Genomic DNA, 17,074 nt, shown 5'->3' with positions numbered 1-17,074 from the left:
ACTCACATGTAAATCACACTGTAGACACTTGTGTGGATCTTCAAAGGGAGACCACTGTTCTTTAACCTTCCTAGCGGTATTCCCGAGTGTGACTCGGGGTTAGATTTTAGAGCCAAAAGCGGTAACCCCGAGCCACACTCAGGGTAGCGCTAGGAAGATTGCTGGATCCTGGAAGAGGTTTTACTTACCTTTTCTCCGGGATCCAGCGAAGAATGCGGGCGGTATGCGGCGGCGGAGCTTCCTCTCGATCGTCTGCGAGCCCCGGCTTCCGTCTCCGGCGACGCGACGTCCGCCGGGGGGTGTAACCGGCGGCAAATTCAAATGTAAAACACACCAAACACACTGATACCATTCAAAATAAAATAAAATCACATTACATTGCCCCCCAGTGCCCTTTCCTGCAGTTTTACTGTACTTTTTATGTAAATATATATATATGTGTGTGTGTGTGTGCATATGTGTGTATATATATATATATATATATATATATATACACACACACATATATACATATATATATATATATATATATATATATATATATATGTAATTCTTGTGAATGAGCAGCCCAAACCAACTGTATACATTATATATATATATATATATATATATATACATATAATATATATATATATAATAAATGTATACAGTTGGTTTGGGCTGCTCATTCACAAGAATTACATGCAAAATAATGGTACCGCTTTCAGCACCTAAAATCCAAAAGAATCATACCGCCAGGGAGGTTAATAAGTAATTGCATCACACTTCCTCCATAGAGTAAATTTACAAAGAAATAACTCATAGTGTAGTAATCAGAGTACATAATAATTTGTGATGAATTGAGAAGGGACACCCGTGATGGTAACAAACCAAAAAATCCATGCAGTACTCCAACTTCCCCACATGCAGTGCAAACTCACCAAACAGAATACAATGACACCACAAATGCCAGTCCAATATATCCAGCAAGGAGTATACGGATGAGTCAGCACTGTCACCAATATACACCAGAACACAGGACCTCAGTCAAAAGTAGGGGGACACTTTCACCACAGCATGATACCAGACAAATGAAACAAGGTATCCTTCCCAGACCAATTTTCAGCTTTCAGGCTCAGTTCACACTTATGCGATGCGGGAAGGCTGCGAATTCGCAGCCTGTTCCCGCATCGCAAACGCACCCTTGGCAGTTCACACTGCCATATGCGATACGCTGGGGGTGTCAATGTAATGTTAACGACACCCCCAGTTTTATCGCAGTGCGATCTTACAGTTCGCACAGGATCGGATCGCACAAGTGTGAACCACTGTGCGATCCGATCCTGATGCGGCTCAAAAAAAGGGTCCTGTGCGACTTTACTGCGGGTGCAGTGCGAATTTAGCCATACAAAGTGTATGGCTGAATTCACACCGCACACCCGATCGCATGTAATGAAGGAGCAGTGCGCTCCGATATTAAATGCGATCGCCGCAGCCGCACATATGTGAACCGGCACTCAGTGCTCTCGCACTTTGAATGACAATTACTCAGTCATGCTACCCTGTACCCAAATTAAATTGTATTCATTTTGTTCTCACAAATAGTTTTCTTTTGGTGGTATTTATTCACCACTGGGTTTTTTATTTTTTGCGATGTAAGCAAAAAAAGAGCGAAAATTTTGAAAAAAAATATATTTTCTACTTTCTGTTTTAAAAAAAATCCAATAAAATCAAATTTCATTATACATTTATGCCAGAATGTATTCTGCTACATATCTTTGGTAAAAAAAAAATCCTGATCAGTGTATGTTATGAAAGTTATAGAGTCTACAAGTTAGGCTACGTATCATTGAATTTTGATCATTTCTGATGGTACTGAATACCTATCTCATTTGAGTCCCTAAAATGTCAGGACAGTAGAAATACCCCCCAAATGACCCCTTTTTGTAAAGAGGACAGGCCAAGGTATTTAGTAAGAGGCATAGTGAGTTTTTTTGAAGTTGCAATTTTTTGCCCACAAGTTTTTTTTTTTTTTTTTTTTTTTTTTTTTTCCCCACAAAATTGTCATATTAACATTTTTTTTTTTTCTTACACATGGTATAGATAAACTTACAATTACACCCCAAAATATATTCTGCTACTCGTCCTGAGTATGGCGATATCACATTTGTGAGACTTTCCACAGCCTGGCCACATACAGAGAGGCCCAACATCCAAGTAGCACCGTCAGGCGTTCTAGGAGCATAAATTACACATATAATTTCCTGAGTATCTATCACATTTTTGAAGGCCCTGGAGATCCAAGACAATAGAATTACCCACAAAATGACCCAATTTTGGAAAGAAAACACCCCAGTATATATTCTATGAGGCATAATGAGTCTTTTGAACATATCATTTTTTTCCAAAAGTTTTTGGAAAATGTGGAAAGAAAATCAAAACTTATTTTTGTTACACAAAGTTGTCAATTTATAAGACATTTCTAACACATAGCATGTACATAGCAAAAATGACACCCCAAAATACATTCTGCTACTTGTCCTGAGTATGGTGATACCACATGTGTGAGACTTCTCCACAGCCTGGCCACATACAGAGGCCCAACATCCAAGTAGCACCATCAGGCGTTCGAGGAACATACATGTCACATTTTGTTTCCTGAGTATCACATTTTTGAAAGCCCTGGATATTTTGATAGCCATGTGGACAGATGTGCGCAGATGATTCCTGGGACCGATGTGTGACAGATGATTCCTGGGACCGATGTGTGACAGATGTTGGTCCCTGAGACAGATGTGTGACAGGTGTTTTTACTGTTTTGGGGATACTAGCTGGGTGATCAGTGAGTAAAAGTTCTGTAAATTCACTAATCCCCGGCTGGCAGTACAGATCTGCTCTCCTCACTGACAGGCTCTGTCTGTAGAGAAGCAGAGCCGATCGATGTTAAAACGGCTGTTTACATTACATGACGGCTGTGGTTGGACACAGCTGTCACCTGATCAGAAGGGCCAATCACAGAGCCCTCCTGCTGAGCGGGGTTGCGCTGTGTCTGGGGGACACAGGCACACGGGATTGCTAAGCAGCGCGATCTCCCTCCTTCTGAAGGATGTTCAGGAACCTCCACTCAGAAGGAAGCTCCCACCCGGCCGTACATGTGCAGTGACCAGGTGGGAGGAGGAGGTTAAAATGTCCAGTTAAAACAATAGTACATTATGTGCAAAACCCATTGAGGCTCCTGAAGACAAGCTTTGTCTGGAAACGCGTTGGGTGGTGTTACTCACATGATGTTACGCCTCCACATCTTGGCGGCGTTGGCATAGGAGTGTCAATTGCGGTTTTTCACATAATGTACATTATTATTTTTTTTACTGGGCATTTTAATAAACATTACTACACTGATACCTTTTTTCATCTGTCTGATATCATGCTGTGGTGAGAGCGACTGAGTGTCCCCCAACTACTGACTGAGGTCCTGTGTTCTGGTGTATATTGGTGACAGTGCTGACTCATCCGTATACTCCTTGCTGGATATATTGGACTGGCATTTGTGGTGTCATTGTATTCTGTTTGGTGAGTTTGCACTGCATGTGGGGAATTTGGAGTGTTGTACTTATTTTTTTTTTTGGTTTGTTACCATCACGGGGGGCCCTTCCCTATTCATCACATTATTATGTTCTCTGATTACTACACTGAGTTTTTTCTTTTAAATTTTACTCTGTGGAGGAAGTGTGACACAATTACTCATTAAAGAACAGTTGTCTCCCTTTGAAGATCCACACAGGTGTCTCCAGTGTGATTTACATGCGAGCGGTTTTCTTTTGTCTGGCGAGTGGCCACTTCTACCATACTTCCACATAGGAGGGACTTTCAGCATTTATTATTTCATGGATTGTTCCATGGTTACACCAATTTATGATTGACTTCATAGGGGGGCTATAACCATAAAGAGGACTTTTTTTATTCACTGCACTGCATTCATCATCAGTTTTTTTGTGTGTTTATTAGCGCTGCAATTTTTGTTTTATTTTTTCTTTAGAGGTAGACTAGATTAGACTTTTCTGGACCCGATACCGATATCTGGCGTTGTGAAATCACCGATACCGGAACGGATCCGGAGCTACACACAAAGCAAGCGGCTGCAGTACAGAGCAAAGCCGCTGCTTCATGTGTACGGCTCCTCCATTCACAGGCGGAGTGCATCTGATATCACTCCGCCTGTGAGCCGGACCTATACAGGAAGTAGCGGCTCCCATCTCATACTACTACTGCACCTAGTAAGGGATGGCTGAGCCGTTACTCAGCAAAAACCGTATCAGCCCGTGGATCGGTCGCTGTTACCGATCCCCCGATCCATCTAAAATGGCCATATCGGCGCCGATATCCGATCCGAATATCGGATCGGTGCATCCCTGATTAGAGGGTGTTTTTCCTCAATTGCTAGCAGCTCTAATTAGAACTAGCACTGATCTTTTATTCTTTTTATATACCAAGTGGTAGACACGTTTAGTACTCTGTGTGTTTGGTGCCTGGAATGCAGGTAGTCTGCATAGAATTCTAAACGCACGTAATACTTGGTACAGTTTTCAGCCCTGTCCATCTGCAGTGTATTTCAGTCTATTATAGACTTTGACAGGCTGCACGCAATTGAGCGGTACCTGTGCCCCCTGGGTGCACTAAACCGTCAGGTTTTTTTTATGCACCAAGCTGAATGCCCTGTGTGGTCTTTGACCACTTCAATACTGGCACTTTCACCCCCTTCTTGCCCAGGCCAAATATCAGCGCTGTTGCACTTTTCACACTTATGCAAATTGGTTGTGCATTTCTCCGCATCCAATTCGCATGACAGGAGATTGTGACTGGCTCTCAATGGAGCCGGTTCACACATCCCTGTGGCTGCTGCGGAGTGGATTGCACAGGGGTCCTGTGTGTCTTTGGCTCTGTTTCAGGTTCAAAATTCATGCTCAAATTCAGGCCTGATTCATCCCTGAAACTGAGAAAGGGGAGGCACCGGACCCCTGCTGTGAGCCGCATCTGCATTAGGTGTGAATCCAGCCTGAATGACAATTGTGCGGTCATGCAAACTGTACCCATATGACATTTTTCTTTTTTTTTCACACAAATAGAGCTTTCTTTTGGTGGTATTTAATCACCACTGTTTTTTTTTTTTTATTCTTTGCTAAATTAACGAAAAAACACCAAAAATGTTAAAATAAAACAGCGTAAAATGTTGCAAAAAAAATCTTTCATCATAAATTTAGGCCTAATGTAATCTGTTACATTTCTTTGGTGAAAATAACCCAAATCAGTGGATGTTATTTAGTCTTTAGGAAACTAGAGTCCATGAACTATGGTATAAATCTGATCAATCCTGATGTACTGACGGCATTTCATTTCTTGAGGCACGAAAACTCCAGAACAGTACAAAGACCGCCCAAAAGATCTGACCCCCTTTTGGAAAGTAGACAGTCAAAGGTATTTTGTAAGAGGCATGGCGAGTTTTTAGAAGTTTTATTTTTTTGTCACAGTTTTTTGGAGAATAAAGAAATAAAAAAAGAAAGAAAAATAGATATATTCATTATTTTTTCTTTTTGTTTTTTACTTTTTTTTCTTTTTTTACACACACACACTGACCAAACAAAAGTGTTAGCATAGTAACGATGAATTACTATAGGGAAGTGATTAGGGTTTTTTTTTTTTTTTTTACACACATTGATTGCTTATACCAGTGAATTTCATTGGTACAGGCAGCCATTTTTACTGAATGAAACTGATTCATTCAGTGTGTATTGTTGTGATTGACCACAGCTAATACATGGTATAGATGGGCTATGATTAGCCCTGTCTGTACCATGTGATCACTGTGACCAGTCACAACTAGCAACACAATTGTACACAATGGATGGCATAAAAAGAAGCAGCTTTCAATTTTCATGTGATCTGCTGTGATTGGTTACAACGATTGCACGGCACCAGCAACAAGGTCAGGCTTTCATTGGCTGCATGCTTGTTCTGGGCTAATGCCTAAGATTAAAGGAAGCCAGGCAGCTATCATTTTCACAAGGAGGTTCCTATATATATTCCATGACAGCTTACCAAATTTCAGTCCTGGTAGCCAGGACACAGTTATCCCCATCCACAGTCTGCCTCAGGCCTATCCACTGACTTGGGAGTCCTGTCCATTTTTTTTTTGAATAAACAATGCTGCATTGGTTTCCTGATGGTGATCACAGTTGGACCTGCCTGTCTAATGTGTGTTGGCGCTGCTGCCTATAGTCTCCATTGGAAGCCTGTGTGGGATCGTGATGACACAGGAGCACTATCGGGAACCTATGACAAGAAGTGGCTCAACGACCATCATGGCAGGATCACCTGGTATTATCTTAATAAAAGCTGAAGGTTTAAAAAATACAAAAACTGAGGTTTTGGTGAATAGGTTTAAATCTACTTTTATAAAATGATCAATACAAAAGGAAATAAATCTGCAATGCTGTAGCGGTCTCTGCAGTGGAGCGACCCCAGCACAACGGCTAAGGGAGAGTTTGAGGGCCTTATTTTTATGCCAGATCACAAACCACTGCAAGTGTGGAATAGAATGCTTATTGGATAGAGTACCTTTGGTAATTATTATTCATGTTTATTCTTTCACACAGAGAGGCCAGTAAATATCTTATTGAAGCACTAAAGTCTGTTAATGAAGTGGAGCTTGAAGATGTCATCGACAGTATTATTGATGCTGTTGAGAAACAGCCACGTGAGTATAACTTATCTAATAACGTCTATGTGCACAGTCCTGATGTATTACCGCTGGATCTTCCTGGCAGGAATAGAAAATAAAAGTGGGAGAGTATATTCTGTATTGTGCATGCATTTATTTATGTAAATGTTTGTATATGTATATGTGTAAATACAACAATTCCAAAATGATTCTTCTAGCCCCAGAATTGAAGGGATGCGTTTTCTGTGCATAAAATACTGACTGTTAATTCAGATCTATGTAATTTTTTATGTTTTTTTTTTTACTAATCTAAATGCAGTGCTACTTTTCTGACCTATAAACACCTGTCTGTAATACAAAAAAAAAATGGTCATGTGTAGCCCCTGTACATCAAAACCTATTCATGTGCAACGTCCAGCCCTGCAGCCTTTCGAAATCTGCGGCAGGCTGAAATATACTGTGGCTGAATGCTGTACCAAGATGATTAGCGTTTAAGTGTGTTCAAGAGATGTATGCCGTAACCTAAAATACCTGCATTCTGGGCATAGGGTCCTAAATGCAGATACCACACTGTACACCATAATGCCACAGCAAATTCCAGCCTGCTGTTATCTTTGACAGTCCTAGACCCGTGCTCCTATGCCTCGCCGGTGCACAAAGAGCTGGGATTTGACGCATAGGGGTAAATGTCCAACATGCATGAGGCCTAATGATTCCTTCTCTGGCTGGCAGCATGTCGTAACTTTTTTATTTATATTTTTTTAAGAGCCACAGAAACTTTCAGCATTTCTATATCGATGATTTGTGTTCATATTGAATTTTTTTAGTGTCTACCAACATGATAGAGAAGTCAACAGTAGAAGCTGCAGTACAAGAATGCAGCCGGTCCTGTGATGAAACAATGTAAGATAATCTTCCTTTTCTCATTTTTTACTTTTCTTTGTATATACGCTGCTCAAAAAAATTAAAGGAACACTTTTTAATCAGAGTATAGCATCAAGAATACCAGACAGTTGCATATGAATATTCGGGCTTCTCACTCAGGGATTGGCACCAGGGTGGTGGTTTCTTTGGATGCGGCCAAGGCATTTGATTCAGTTGAATGGCCTTATCTGTGGCAATGCCTGCGTTGCTTTGGCTTTGGCCCCAACTTTATCAAGTGGCTTTCCATACTGTATCCCTGAGAGCGCGGGTGGTGGCGAATGGGTGGACCTCTGTCGCCTTCCCCCTTGGCAGTGGAACCTTTGGCAATGGCACTGATAGACCACCCTGGTGTTACTGGTCTGTCCTCGGGGACCCTGGAAGAAAAGAGTATAGCATCAAGGATATTGGGATATTGATCTGGTCAGTAGTTTAGTAGTTTCAGCTGCTTTGATCTTAATAAAATTAACAGGTGCACTAGATGGGCAACAATGAGACAACCTCCTAAACAGGAATGGTTTTACAGGTGGAGGCCACTGACATTTGTTTTCTCTACTCCTCTTTTCTGACTGTTTTTCACTAGTTTTGCATTTGGCTAGGGTCAGTTTCACTACTGGTAGTATGAGGTGATACATGCCATTACCTGAAGGTTTGCTGTGTCTCCCAGCACAGTCTCAAGAGCATGGAGGAAATTCCAGGAGAGCTGAACAGGGTCGTAGAAGGTCCTGAACCCATCAGCAGGACCAATATCTGCTCCTTTTATGCAAGGAGGAACAGGATGAGCTCTGCCAGAGCCCTACAAAAAAACTCCAGCAGGCCACTGGTGTGAATGTCTCCCACCAAGCAATCAGAAACAGACTTCATGAGGGTGGCCTAAGGGCCGTTCGTCCTCTAGTGGGCCGTGGAGAACAGTATACTGCCTGTAACATTGTTCAATGTGACCAGTTTGGTGGTGGGTCAGTGATGGCCTGGAGAGACATAGTCATGGATGGGTGCACAGACCTCTACAGGCTAGACCATAGCACCCGGACTGCCGTTAGGTATTGGGATGAAACCTTTGGACCCATTGTCAGACCCTATGCTGGGGCAGTGGGTCCTTGGTTCCTCCTGGTGCATGACAATGCCCGGCCTCATGTGGCGAGAGTATGCAGCCAGTTCCTGGAGGATGAAGGAATTTATAGTACTGAATGGCCTCCACGCTCGCCTGACCTAAATCCAATAGAACACCTCTGGGACATTATGTTTCGGTCCATCCGGCTCCACAAGTTTGCACCTCAGTCTGTTCAGGAGCTCAGTGATGCCCTGGTCCAGATCTGGGAAATACCCCAGGACACCATCTGTCGTCTCATTAGAAGCATGCCCTGACATTGTCAGGCATGCATACAAGCACATGGGGGCCATACAAACTACTAAGTACTATTTTAAGTTGCTGCAATGAAATTTCAGCAAAATGGACTATCCTGCTGCATCAATATTTCACTTTGATTTTTGGGGTGTCTTTGAGTTCAGCCCTCTGTAGGTTGATAATTTTAATTTCCATCAAATGATGTGGCATCCTTTCGTTCCTAACACATTACCCAGTCCATATTAGTATAGATATCCAGCATGAGATTTTTCCCTATTGAGATTTGATGTGTTTTAAAAGTGTTCCTTACATTTTTTTTGAGCAGTGTACTTTTGTTAATCTCCATATGTTATGATTTTTCTTTTCTAGAGAGCACATATTCAACATTATTGGAGCATATGACATCCCACGTTTCATTTACAATTCAGAAAGAAAGAAGTTCCTCCCGTGAGTAACTTTCCATGTTTCTCCAGATTCCAGCAGTGGTTAAAGAGACCTTACTATAATAAACTGGGGCCAAGGTGGCTACTTGCATTAATATTTCCGGAAAAATAATTATCCCTTAGCTTGGCTGCATTTTCTGTTTTTATTGTATTTTGTTCTTCATACCTTATTGCTATTTGCTCATAATGCTTCAGTTCTGTGTACTCACAATTCCCCAGAAGTGGTAATGTCCAGGACATTCTGATCGGTAGAGAGGCACACAGCCTGTCAAGCATAGCATCTCACTACTGTTTACTGGCTCATCCCTGCAGGAGACTGGGGACTGAGCATCAAAAGGGATTAAAAGTTTGCAAATTCCTGGTGAATCCGCTGAAAATGTATTGCATCGGTGGCCCTGTTTGCATCAGTCGACTTGATAAAAATCAGTTTTTCAATCAAATTTTGTCAAAGAAGCTAGGAGTGAAGCATCCAAGCAGCCCACTGTCTTCTATAGGCTGTCAGATGGAAGCAGGCCGCCTGTCTGTTTCTGCCCAACTGTCATCCGATCGGATCCACTGGACAGATAGGGAACAGATCCCCATTTGTCTGTTTTTAGCAGACTGGATTGGATTGCATATCGGTGAGTGTCAATGGACAGATGTCCATTGACATCTGCTGCTCTATAGAGAGCAATGGGTGGTCTGATTGGGTCCGCCTGAAAAACTGACAGACCTGAAGCATTTACCCTGTTTACTTTAGTGGGCTGGCAGGTTGAATATTCTGTTGCAAAAGAAAGTACTAGGAAAAGATCTAAGATTTCATTGTCTCTGCAGTGAACTTTAAGGATGAATTTCTCCAAAATATCTGTAGATACAGAGGTCAATAAGAGCTTTTACTGCTTGTTCAGAATATGCTAATACTTTTTGCATAGTCTGGGCACAGGTTTACTTTAAAGATGAAGTACTGACTGCCCCTGAACAGCAAACTCCCCAAGTGCTGCAGAGCTCTATCAACTTGAAATGTGGGCTGTTCTTACCTAACATACTGTAAGTGTCAATCAACGAGCACAGGGAGGAGGAGGGTGGCAGAGGCAGACACTACCAGCATGGACTGTCTCATAGGCACATAAATAAGAATCAAACTGATTTTCCAGATCAGCCCAACAAATCTATTTCTTCCCAGAAAACTCTTGGTTGGCAAGTGTCTTACTACCACTAGAGACATAACATGTTTTTCATTCCAGCAAAAACATTGTTTCCAGCCTTTAGGCCCCTTTCACACTTATGCAACGCAATTTTGCGGCACGATTTTGACGCGATTTTGAAAGCTATGGCTCAAAACGCAATCAAATCGTGGCAAAGTAGTGCAGGAACTACTTTGAAGTCGGTGCAACTTCAAAATGCACTGATATGAATGGGGCTCATTGAAAATAATGGAAAACGACTTGTCATGCGATTTTGCGGTCCAAAATCGCGGGACAAGTCGCACTAGTGTGAAAGGGGCCTTAGGTGGTAAAATTATAGTACTATTTTTAGCTGACTTTTAAATTATTTTTTTTTTTTTTAATGACTTGCAATGTTTTCTGGATTGCTTTGGCTGTTTACTTATTGACTTGTTACCTGGCCGTCCTATTTGAGTGATCTAATTTATGTTCCACAGCTTAAAAATTGCCAGTTATCCAGAACCCAACCTTTTCGGAAGCGCCAGAGATAAAGCCGAGCTGTTCCGTGAGAGATACACCATTCTACAACAGGTGAGATGTAAGCCCAGTGTTTTGTGACAAATCCTTTCTTATTCTGGGCCACTTCTATCATTGTCTAAGAATTGTCCTTTGTCATTATAATGTGTGAATGAGATGGGTAATTTGTTTTCGTGGCCACCAGACAGGGATGATGCTTTTCTGAGAGGCTTTGATTAAACCAGCCCTACAGCCATTTTATAATTTCTCTGCTGCTTTGGCTTTTGCAGTATTTTTTGCCAGGGTGGTATCTTTTATTACCAGGTAGACATTGCCTGTTTGAATGAGGACTAAGCGTGCTCTAATTGTACGATGGGGACCACAGGTGGGTTTCTGGATTAGCACTGAATGTAGAATTCCAGGTTTCAGCAAACCATAAATAGTTCATTTGGGCCATGCTGGCCTCAACTAAACACTTGCTTTACTAAACTGTATGTGAAATTTATTCCCATGGGCAATAGGTTTGAAAGGCTAAAAACAAAACCTATGTGGCTCACGCCTAAAGTTAAAAAAGCTATAGAAGAATAAGAAAGGCTCTTTTCAAAAAAGTATAAAAATGAAGGAATACGCTCATCGTTTAAATGGTATAAAGAACATAACAGAATATGTAAAAAAGGAAATCAAGGGCACAAAAATTCAAAACAAACAACAGATTGCAAAAGATAGTAGAACAAACTCTCAAAAATTCTTCAAATATATTAATAGTAAAAAGGTCAGGTCTGAGCATGTAGGCCCTTGACAAAATAATCTGGAGTGGGTGACTGGGGACAAAGAGAAGGTACATTTATTGAATACTTCAGCTCTGTGTATACAAAGGGGCATGGGGGGAGGCGGCATGTCCATGTCCACAATAGGGATTATATTGACAGCCCCAAATGATCCACAATGGCTCAAAAGTGACATGGCGCAGAAATATTTAAACAGAATAAAGGTGGATAAAGTGCCTGGAACATATAGCATCCATCCACAGATCCTAAAAGAGTTGAGCTCTGTCTTTTCAAAGCCATTGTTTCTAACTTTTAAGGGCTTGTTAACCACTTAAGGACCGAGACCATTTTTGACACATTTTGTTCACAAGTTCTAATCAGTATTTTTTGCTAGAAAACTACTTGGAACTCCCAAACATTATATATATTTTTTTAGCAAAGACTGGAGAATAAAATGGCGGTCATTGCAATATTTTTTGTCATGCCTTATTTGCGCAGCGGTCTTTCAAACGCCATTTTTTTTGAAAAATTACTTTTCACTGCATTTAAAAAAAAAACTAAACTGTAAAGTTAGCCCATTTTTTTGTATATTGTGAAAGATGATGTCAAGTCGAGTAAATAGATACCCAACATGTTACAGTTTAAAATTGCGCACACCCGCGGAATGGTGACAAACTACGGTCAATAAAAAACTCCATAGGCGACGCTTTAAAAAATTTTAATAGTTACCAGTTTAGAGTTACAGAGTAGCTCTTTTTTTATACTATTGCTCTCGCTCTGGCAATCGGGGCGATACCTCACATGTGTGGTTTGAACAGCGATTTCATTTGCTGGCGCGACTTCCGTATGCTTTTTTCGTGCGCGAGCTCACAGTGACGGGGGCAGCTAAAATGTATTTTTAATTTTACCACAGGTTTTTAAAAAAAAAAAATCTGATCACACTTGCTGTCACAAGCAAGTAAACATCCCTTATGACAGCAATAGGCAGTGACAGGTACTCTTTATGGAGTGATCGAGGGTCTAAAAGACCCCTCCACTACACTTCCATGTATTCAAAATGCAGAAAATGGCATTTTTGAATACACTCCCTTTTTAAATTCAGCGCCTTTAGCAGCTGAGTAACCCGGACGTAACGTCATGGATGCCACCTCCGGGTTACTTCATCAGGCTTTGATCGGGGCTCCATCCAGCCAGCGGACGCGCACGCTGGTTACTCGGGTCTCCCAGTGGGACGGGAAACCCGGGGCAGAGCCGCGGAAGGCGGCGAGGGGGGGGGGTGTTCCCTCCCACTCGCTGGGGTAACAATTGAGCGGCTCCCGAGCTACATCGGTCATTACCACCTGAAAGCTGACCGCCGGCTCTAAAAAACGGTACCGGGATGATGCCTCTAGCTATCACCCCGGTACAACCACTTAAAGTCAGCTTACGTAGACCGATGTCGATATGCGTTAAGTGGTTAAGAACTGGAATAGTACCACTGGAATGGCGTAGGGCCAATGTGGTGCTTATATTTAAAAAGGGATCAAAGTCTTTACCAAGTAACTATAGACCTGTTCGTTTAACTTCTATAGTCGAGGAGATACTGGAGAGTTTAATAAAAGACCGCATGAGTTCTTCCTGGGAAAAAATATTTTAAGCAACAGACAGCATGGATTCATGAAATCTAGAAGTTTTCAAATAAACCTAATTTTTTTTTATGAAGAGGTGGCTGTGGACGTAGTATACTTGGATTTTGCAAAAGCGTTTGACTCAGTTCCCCAAACATGGCTAATGTATAAGGTGAAGTCTACAGGCTTGGAAAGATCAGTTTGTAAATGGATAAAAAACTGGCTAAAAGACAGAATTCTTTTTTTGTTTTTTATATATTTTTATTTTCAAAAAGGAAAAAAAAAACATAACCATACAAAATTAAACTGTGTCATAGGCTCACTGCATCTGGATTGTGAATTAGGGCCACAGCACCTTCTTGATACAGAAGGGCTGTGATGATCTCCTTCGTAAACCAGGAAACTAGATGTATAGCCTGTTGCCCTGTCACAGAGCTTATACATCTTGACCCCATATGCGGCGCGCTTGCTGGGGAGAAACTGTTTGAAAATAGGGGCGGCCAGAAAGTGTAATCAGGGACTCCTCAATGTAGACCTCTTTTTGGGGGATAAACAAAAAAGAAACACAGTGCAGCGCAATATACTTGTTACAAATTTTTCCAAGTAGGATGTAAATATGTAATTAGAAGTCCATAGTAGAGCCCACAAGTCCCTTAAGACACCAGGTTCTACAATATCGGTAAAGGAAACGCGATACTTCAAGTGATTTATCCCTTCGCCCACAGACACACACCGCGCTCCCCTTAATCCAATGACCTCTGTGTTACCAACAGGTCATAAGCGCTAATCCCATACAGGGAATTGGGGTATATGTTGCATTGGGGGTCTCACTTCATTCCAAACCTTTCTCATACCAACTCCTTATATAGCCAAACGAATACTAGCTCCTGTCTCGTGAAGGGGGTTTTACAACAGATAACAGGAACCCCTGGACTTCCACTCGTATTTGAGCACATGTAAAATAATAAAAATGTAAGTGCTCTCTGCTTGTTTAAATATACACCTTTTATTAAAATTAAACACTCACAATCGGATCCTCTTGATAAGCAGCATCAATATAACAAACCGCCGTTCTCATGCCGGCCGAGCTGGATAGCAGTGGGTGACTTTAAACATTGTGGCTCCTCCCATACACGTTCCGTCCTATGGGACTTCGTCAGTGGGGTCGAAGTCTAAGCAGTACTTTTACTTGAAAAAGATGTTGACTCCTTGGAAGTGGAAAGAACCCAGCATCAGAGATGTGCACAAAAAATTAGGCTAATTCGGTAAAGCACAGTGGCTTAGTGGTTAGAACTCCTCCCTTGCCGCATTGGGGTTCTTTGAATGAATCCCAACTAGGACACTACCTGCATAGGATTTAATGTTTTTGCATGGGTTTCCTTCCACACTCCAAAGAAATGCTGGTAAGTTAATTAGCTCTTGCCTAAATTGGGCCTAGTATGTATTTGTAGTAGTTGTGCATTCATGTGTAAAAGGGACCTTGGACTAGAATAAGGATGCTTCAGGGAAGGGACTGATGTGAATAAAATATACTGTGTGTAAAGCACTACATATATTGTTGCAACAAAAAAATTTGTAATTAAAAAAAAAAAAAATTATGGCAATTATAGGCACATGTATCCCAGTAAAAATATTTAGTATTGCTGTTTTGATGTGATTATATACGTATGATGCCCATTTTCCTGTGATAACAGAGAACACACAGACATGAGCTCTTCACCCCCCCTGTAATTGGTGCGCACCCGGATGAGAGCAGAAGCAAGTTCCAGGTACAGTGAGAGCCCAGGGATCTTTGAATATAAATGTCATAATGGGTAATCCATGAACTCTGAGTTTCTTTACCTCTGCAGCTGAAAACTGTGGAAAACCTCTTGGGCAGTGCAGCAAAGATGGGAGAGGTCATTGTTCTTGGAATGATTACCCAGCTGAAGGAGGTGAGTTTCTGAGGTCTCATATGTGAGCATTAGGCATCTTGATAACTACTGGCTATGTTACTTACTCTAGAGTTATATTAATAAAATCGTGGACTCCAAGGAACAGAGAGAGAGTACTTGCAAGTACAGTTTTATGTAAAAAAAAAAAACTTCCAATACCTGTCGCCCTCTCCCCCCCTGGAGGGTTTTGGGGTAGAGGTGGGCCCCTCCATGGGACAGTCGGACCCCCAGGTTCCCCTCCTTCCCGTCAGGCACCCCCTTCATCTGTTCCCCCATCCTACCACCCCCCCCACTTATGCTGAGGCTGTGTGGGTGGTCTGGACCACCTCCAGGGGTGATGACAGGGCGCTATGCTGGGGACGAGGTCAGGGGAGGGGGGGCACCGCCGTGGACCGGGCGATGGGCTATGCGGGGGAGAGGGGGGCTGTACCTGGTGGGGGCTCCTGCCAGGGTCCCCTGTCCTGCCTGGGCATGTCCCTGAGGCTTCGGGATCCCTCCTGGTGCCGCGTGGGGCCACCATTATTTTGTTGCCTTGGGCTGCAATGCAAGGTGGCCATGTTTGTGTAGTCCGGCGGCCATTTTGCGGTGGTCTGCCATAGAAAACAGTGGCTGACATATCTGTGGAGCCTTCTGGCCGGCGTTTTCGGTGGTGGGAGCCCCTCCTCTAACCCCTGGTGATGACTCCTGGATCCTTTTTTTTTTTCCTGATCGCCGATCGTGCAGTGCAGGTTCTCCTGGTGGCTGCGGTGCCTGGTTTCTGCGGGGTGGGGAGTCTGGTGGGGTCCTCTCCCTCTCTGCTGAGGATCAATTGGTGCTCTGTGACTGGCAACCGGGTGGTGCTGCCAGAGCAGTTTGGGTTGTCCCTTAGCTGTGTTTTACACTTTTTTTGTGGGGTCCCCCTGGTGACTCATGGAATCTTTGGAGCACCTCTCCCCACCTGATTCCTTCTCTGAGGCTGCGGGGGCCTTTTGGGTCCCACCCATCCATCCATCGATGCACTGATGGCTTTCCTGGAGTCCTTTGTGTCCCGGTTAGAGGTGGCTTTTGGGCGACAGGCTGGAATAAAGCGCCCCCCGCCTTCCCCTTCCTCATCTGTCTCATCAGATCCTGAATTTGATTCAGCCACCGTGGACATGGTTCACCCTGCTGGGTCTGCGCCCATGCGCCCTGAATCCTTGGATAGTGAGGAGGATTCATCCACTTCTGCAATCGTGCACGAAGAGGCGCTGGTGGACACACTGATTGTATCTGTGCTTGAGACCTAAAGATGAAGGACACAGCTGCGATGGAGGCGCAGGTTCTCTTTGGCACACTCAAGCCATTCAGAGCACCAAAGGTGTTCCCTTTCCACTCCTATTTTGGCAGAATTGTCACTAAAGAGTGGGGATGGCCAAAGCGTCCCCTTGGGGTCCTTAAGCGAGTTGCTAGGTGATACCCCTATGAGGAGTCCCTTCTTAAGAAGTCGACTGTTCCACTGGTGGTGGACCCTCCGGTTTCCTGATTAAACAAGGAAACCATGATTCCTGTTGAAGAGTCCCTAGCCTTTAAGGACCCATCTGACAGGAAGGCAGAGGCTGTGGCCCGCAATATGTACACCCTGCCTGGTTCAGCACTGAGGCAAATTTTTACCTTTTCCCTGGTGTCACAGACTCTGACCGAATAGGCTAAGCTTTTGCGCCATGACCTGGAGAGGGGAGTAGCTCCC

General features: G+C 43.0%; 1 protein-coding gene across 1 annotated transcript in view; it reads left to right on the top strand.

Annotated features, from left to right (window-relative positions):
- Nucleotides 1-17,074, top strand: part of POLE2 (DNA polymerase epsilon 2, accessory subunit) — a gene marked incomplete at its 3' end in the record, with an annotated part of 56,724 nt that overhangs the window by 2,459 nt on the left and 37,191 nt on the right. Inside the window, exons 2-7 of the mRNA XM_082274977.1 lie at nt 6,630-6,730; nt 7,522-7,597; nt 9,330-9,407; nt 11,043-11,136; nt 15,130-15,204; nt 15,286-15,369. Coding sequence (XP_082131103.1) covers nt 6,630-6,730; nt 7,522-7,597; nt 9,330-9,407; nt 11,043-11,136; nt 15,130-15,204; nt 15,286-15,369 — 508 coding nt within the window. The remainder of the gene's footprint in view (nt 1-6,629; nt 6,731-7,521; nt 7,598-9,329; nt 9,408-11,042; nt 11,137-15,129; nt 15,205-15,285; nt 15,370-17,074) is intronic.

Source organism: Pelophylax lessonae, assembly GCF_965119305.1.
Source record: "Pelophylax lessonae genome assembly, chromosome: 13".
Taxonomy (NCBI): Eukaryota; Metazoa; Chordata; class Amphibia; order Anura; family Ranidae; genus Pelophylax; species Pelophylax lessonae.
Note: the sequence above shows the minus strand (reverse complement) of the source record. Positions and strands in the feature narration are given on the sequence as shown.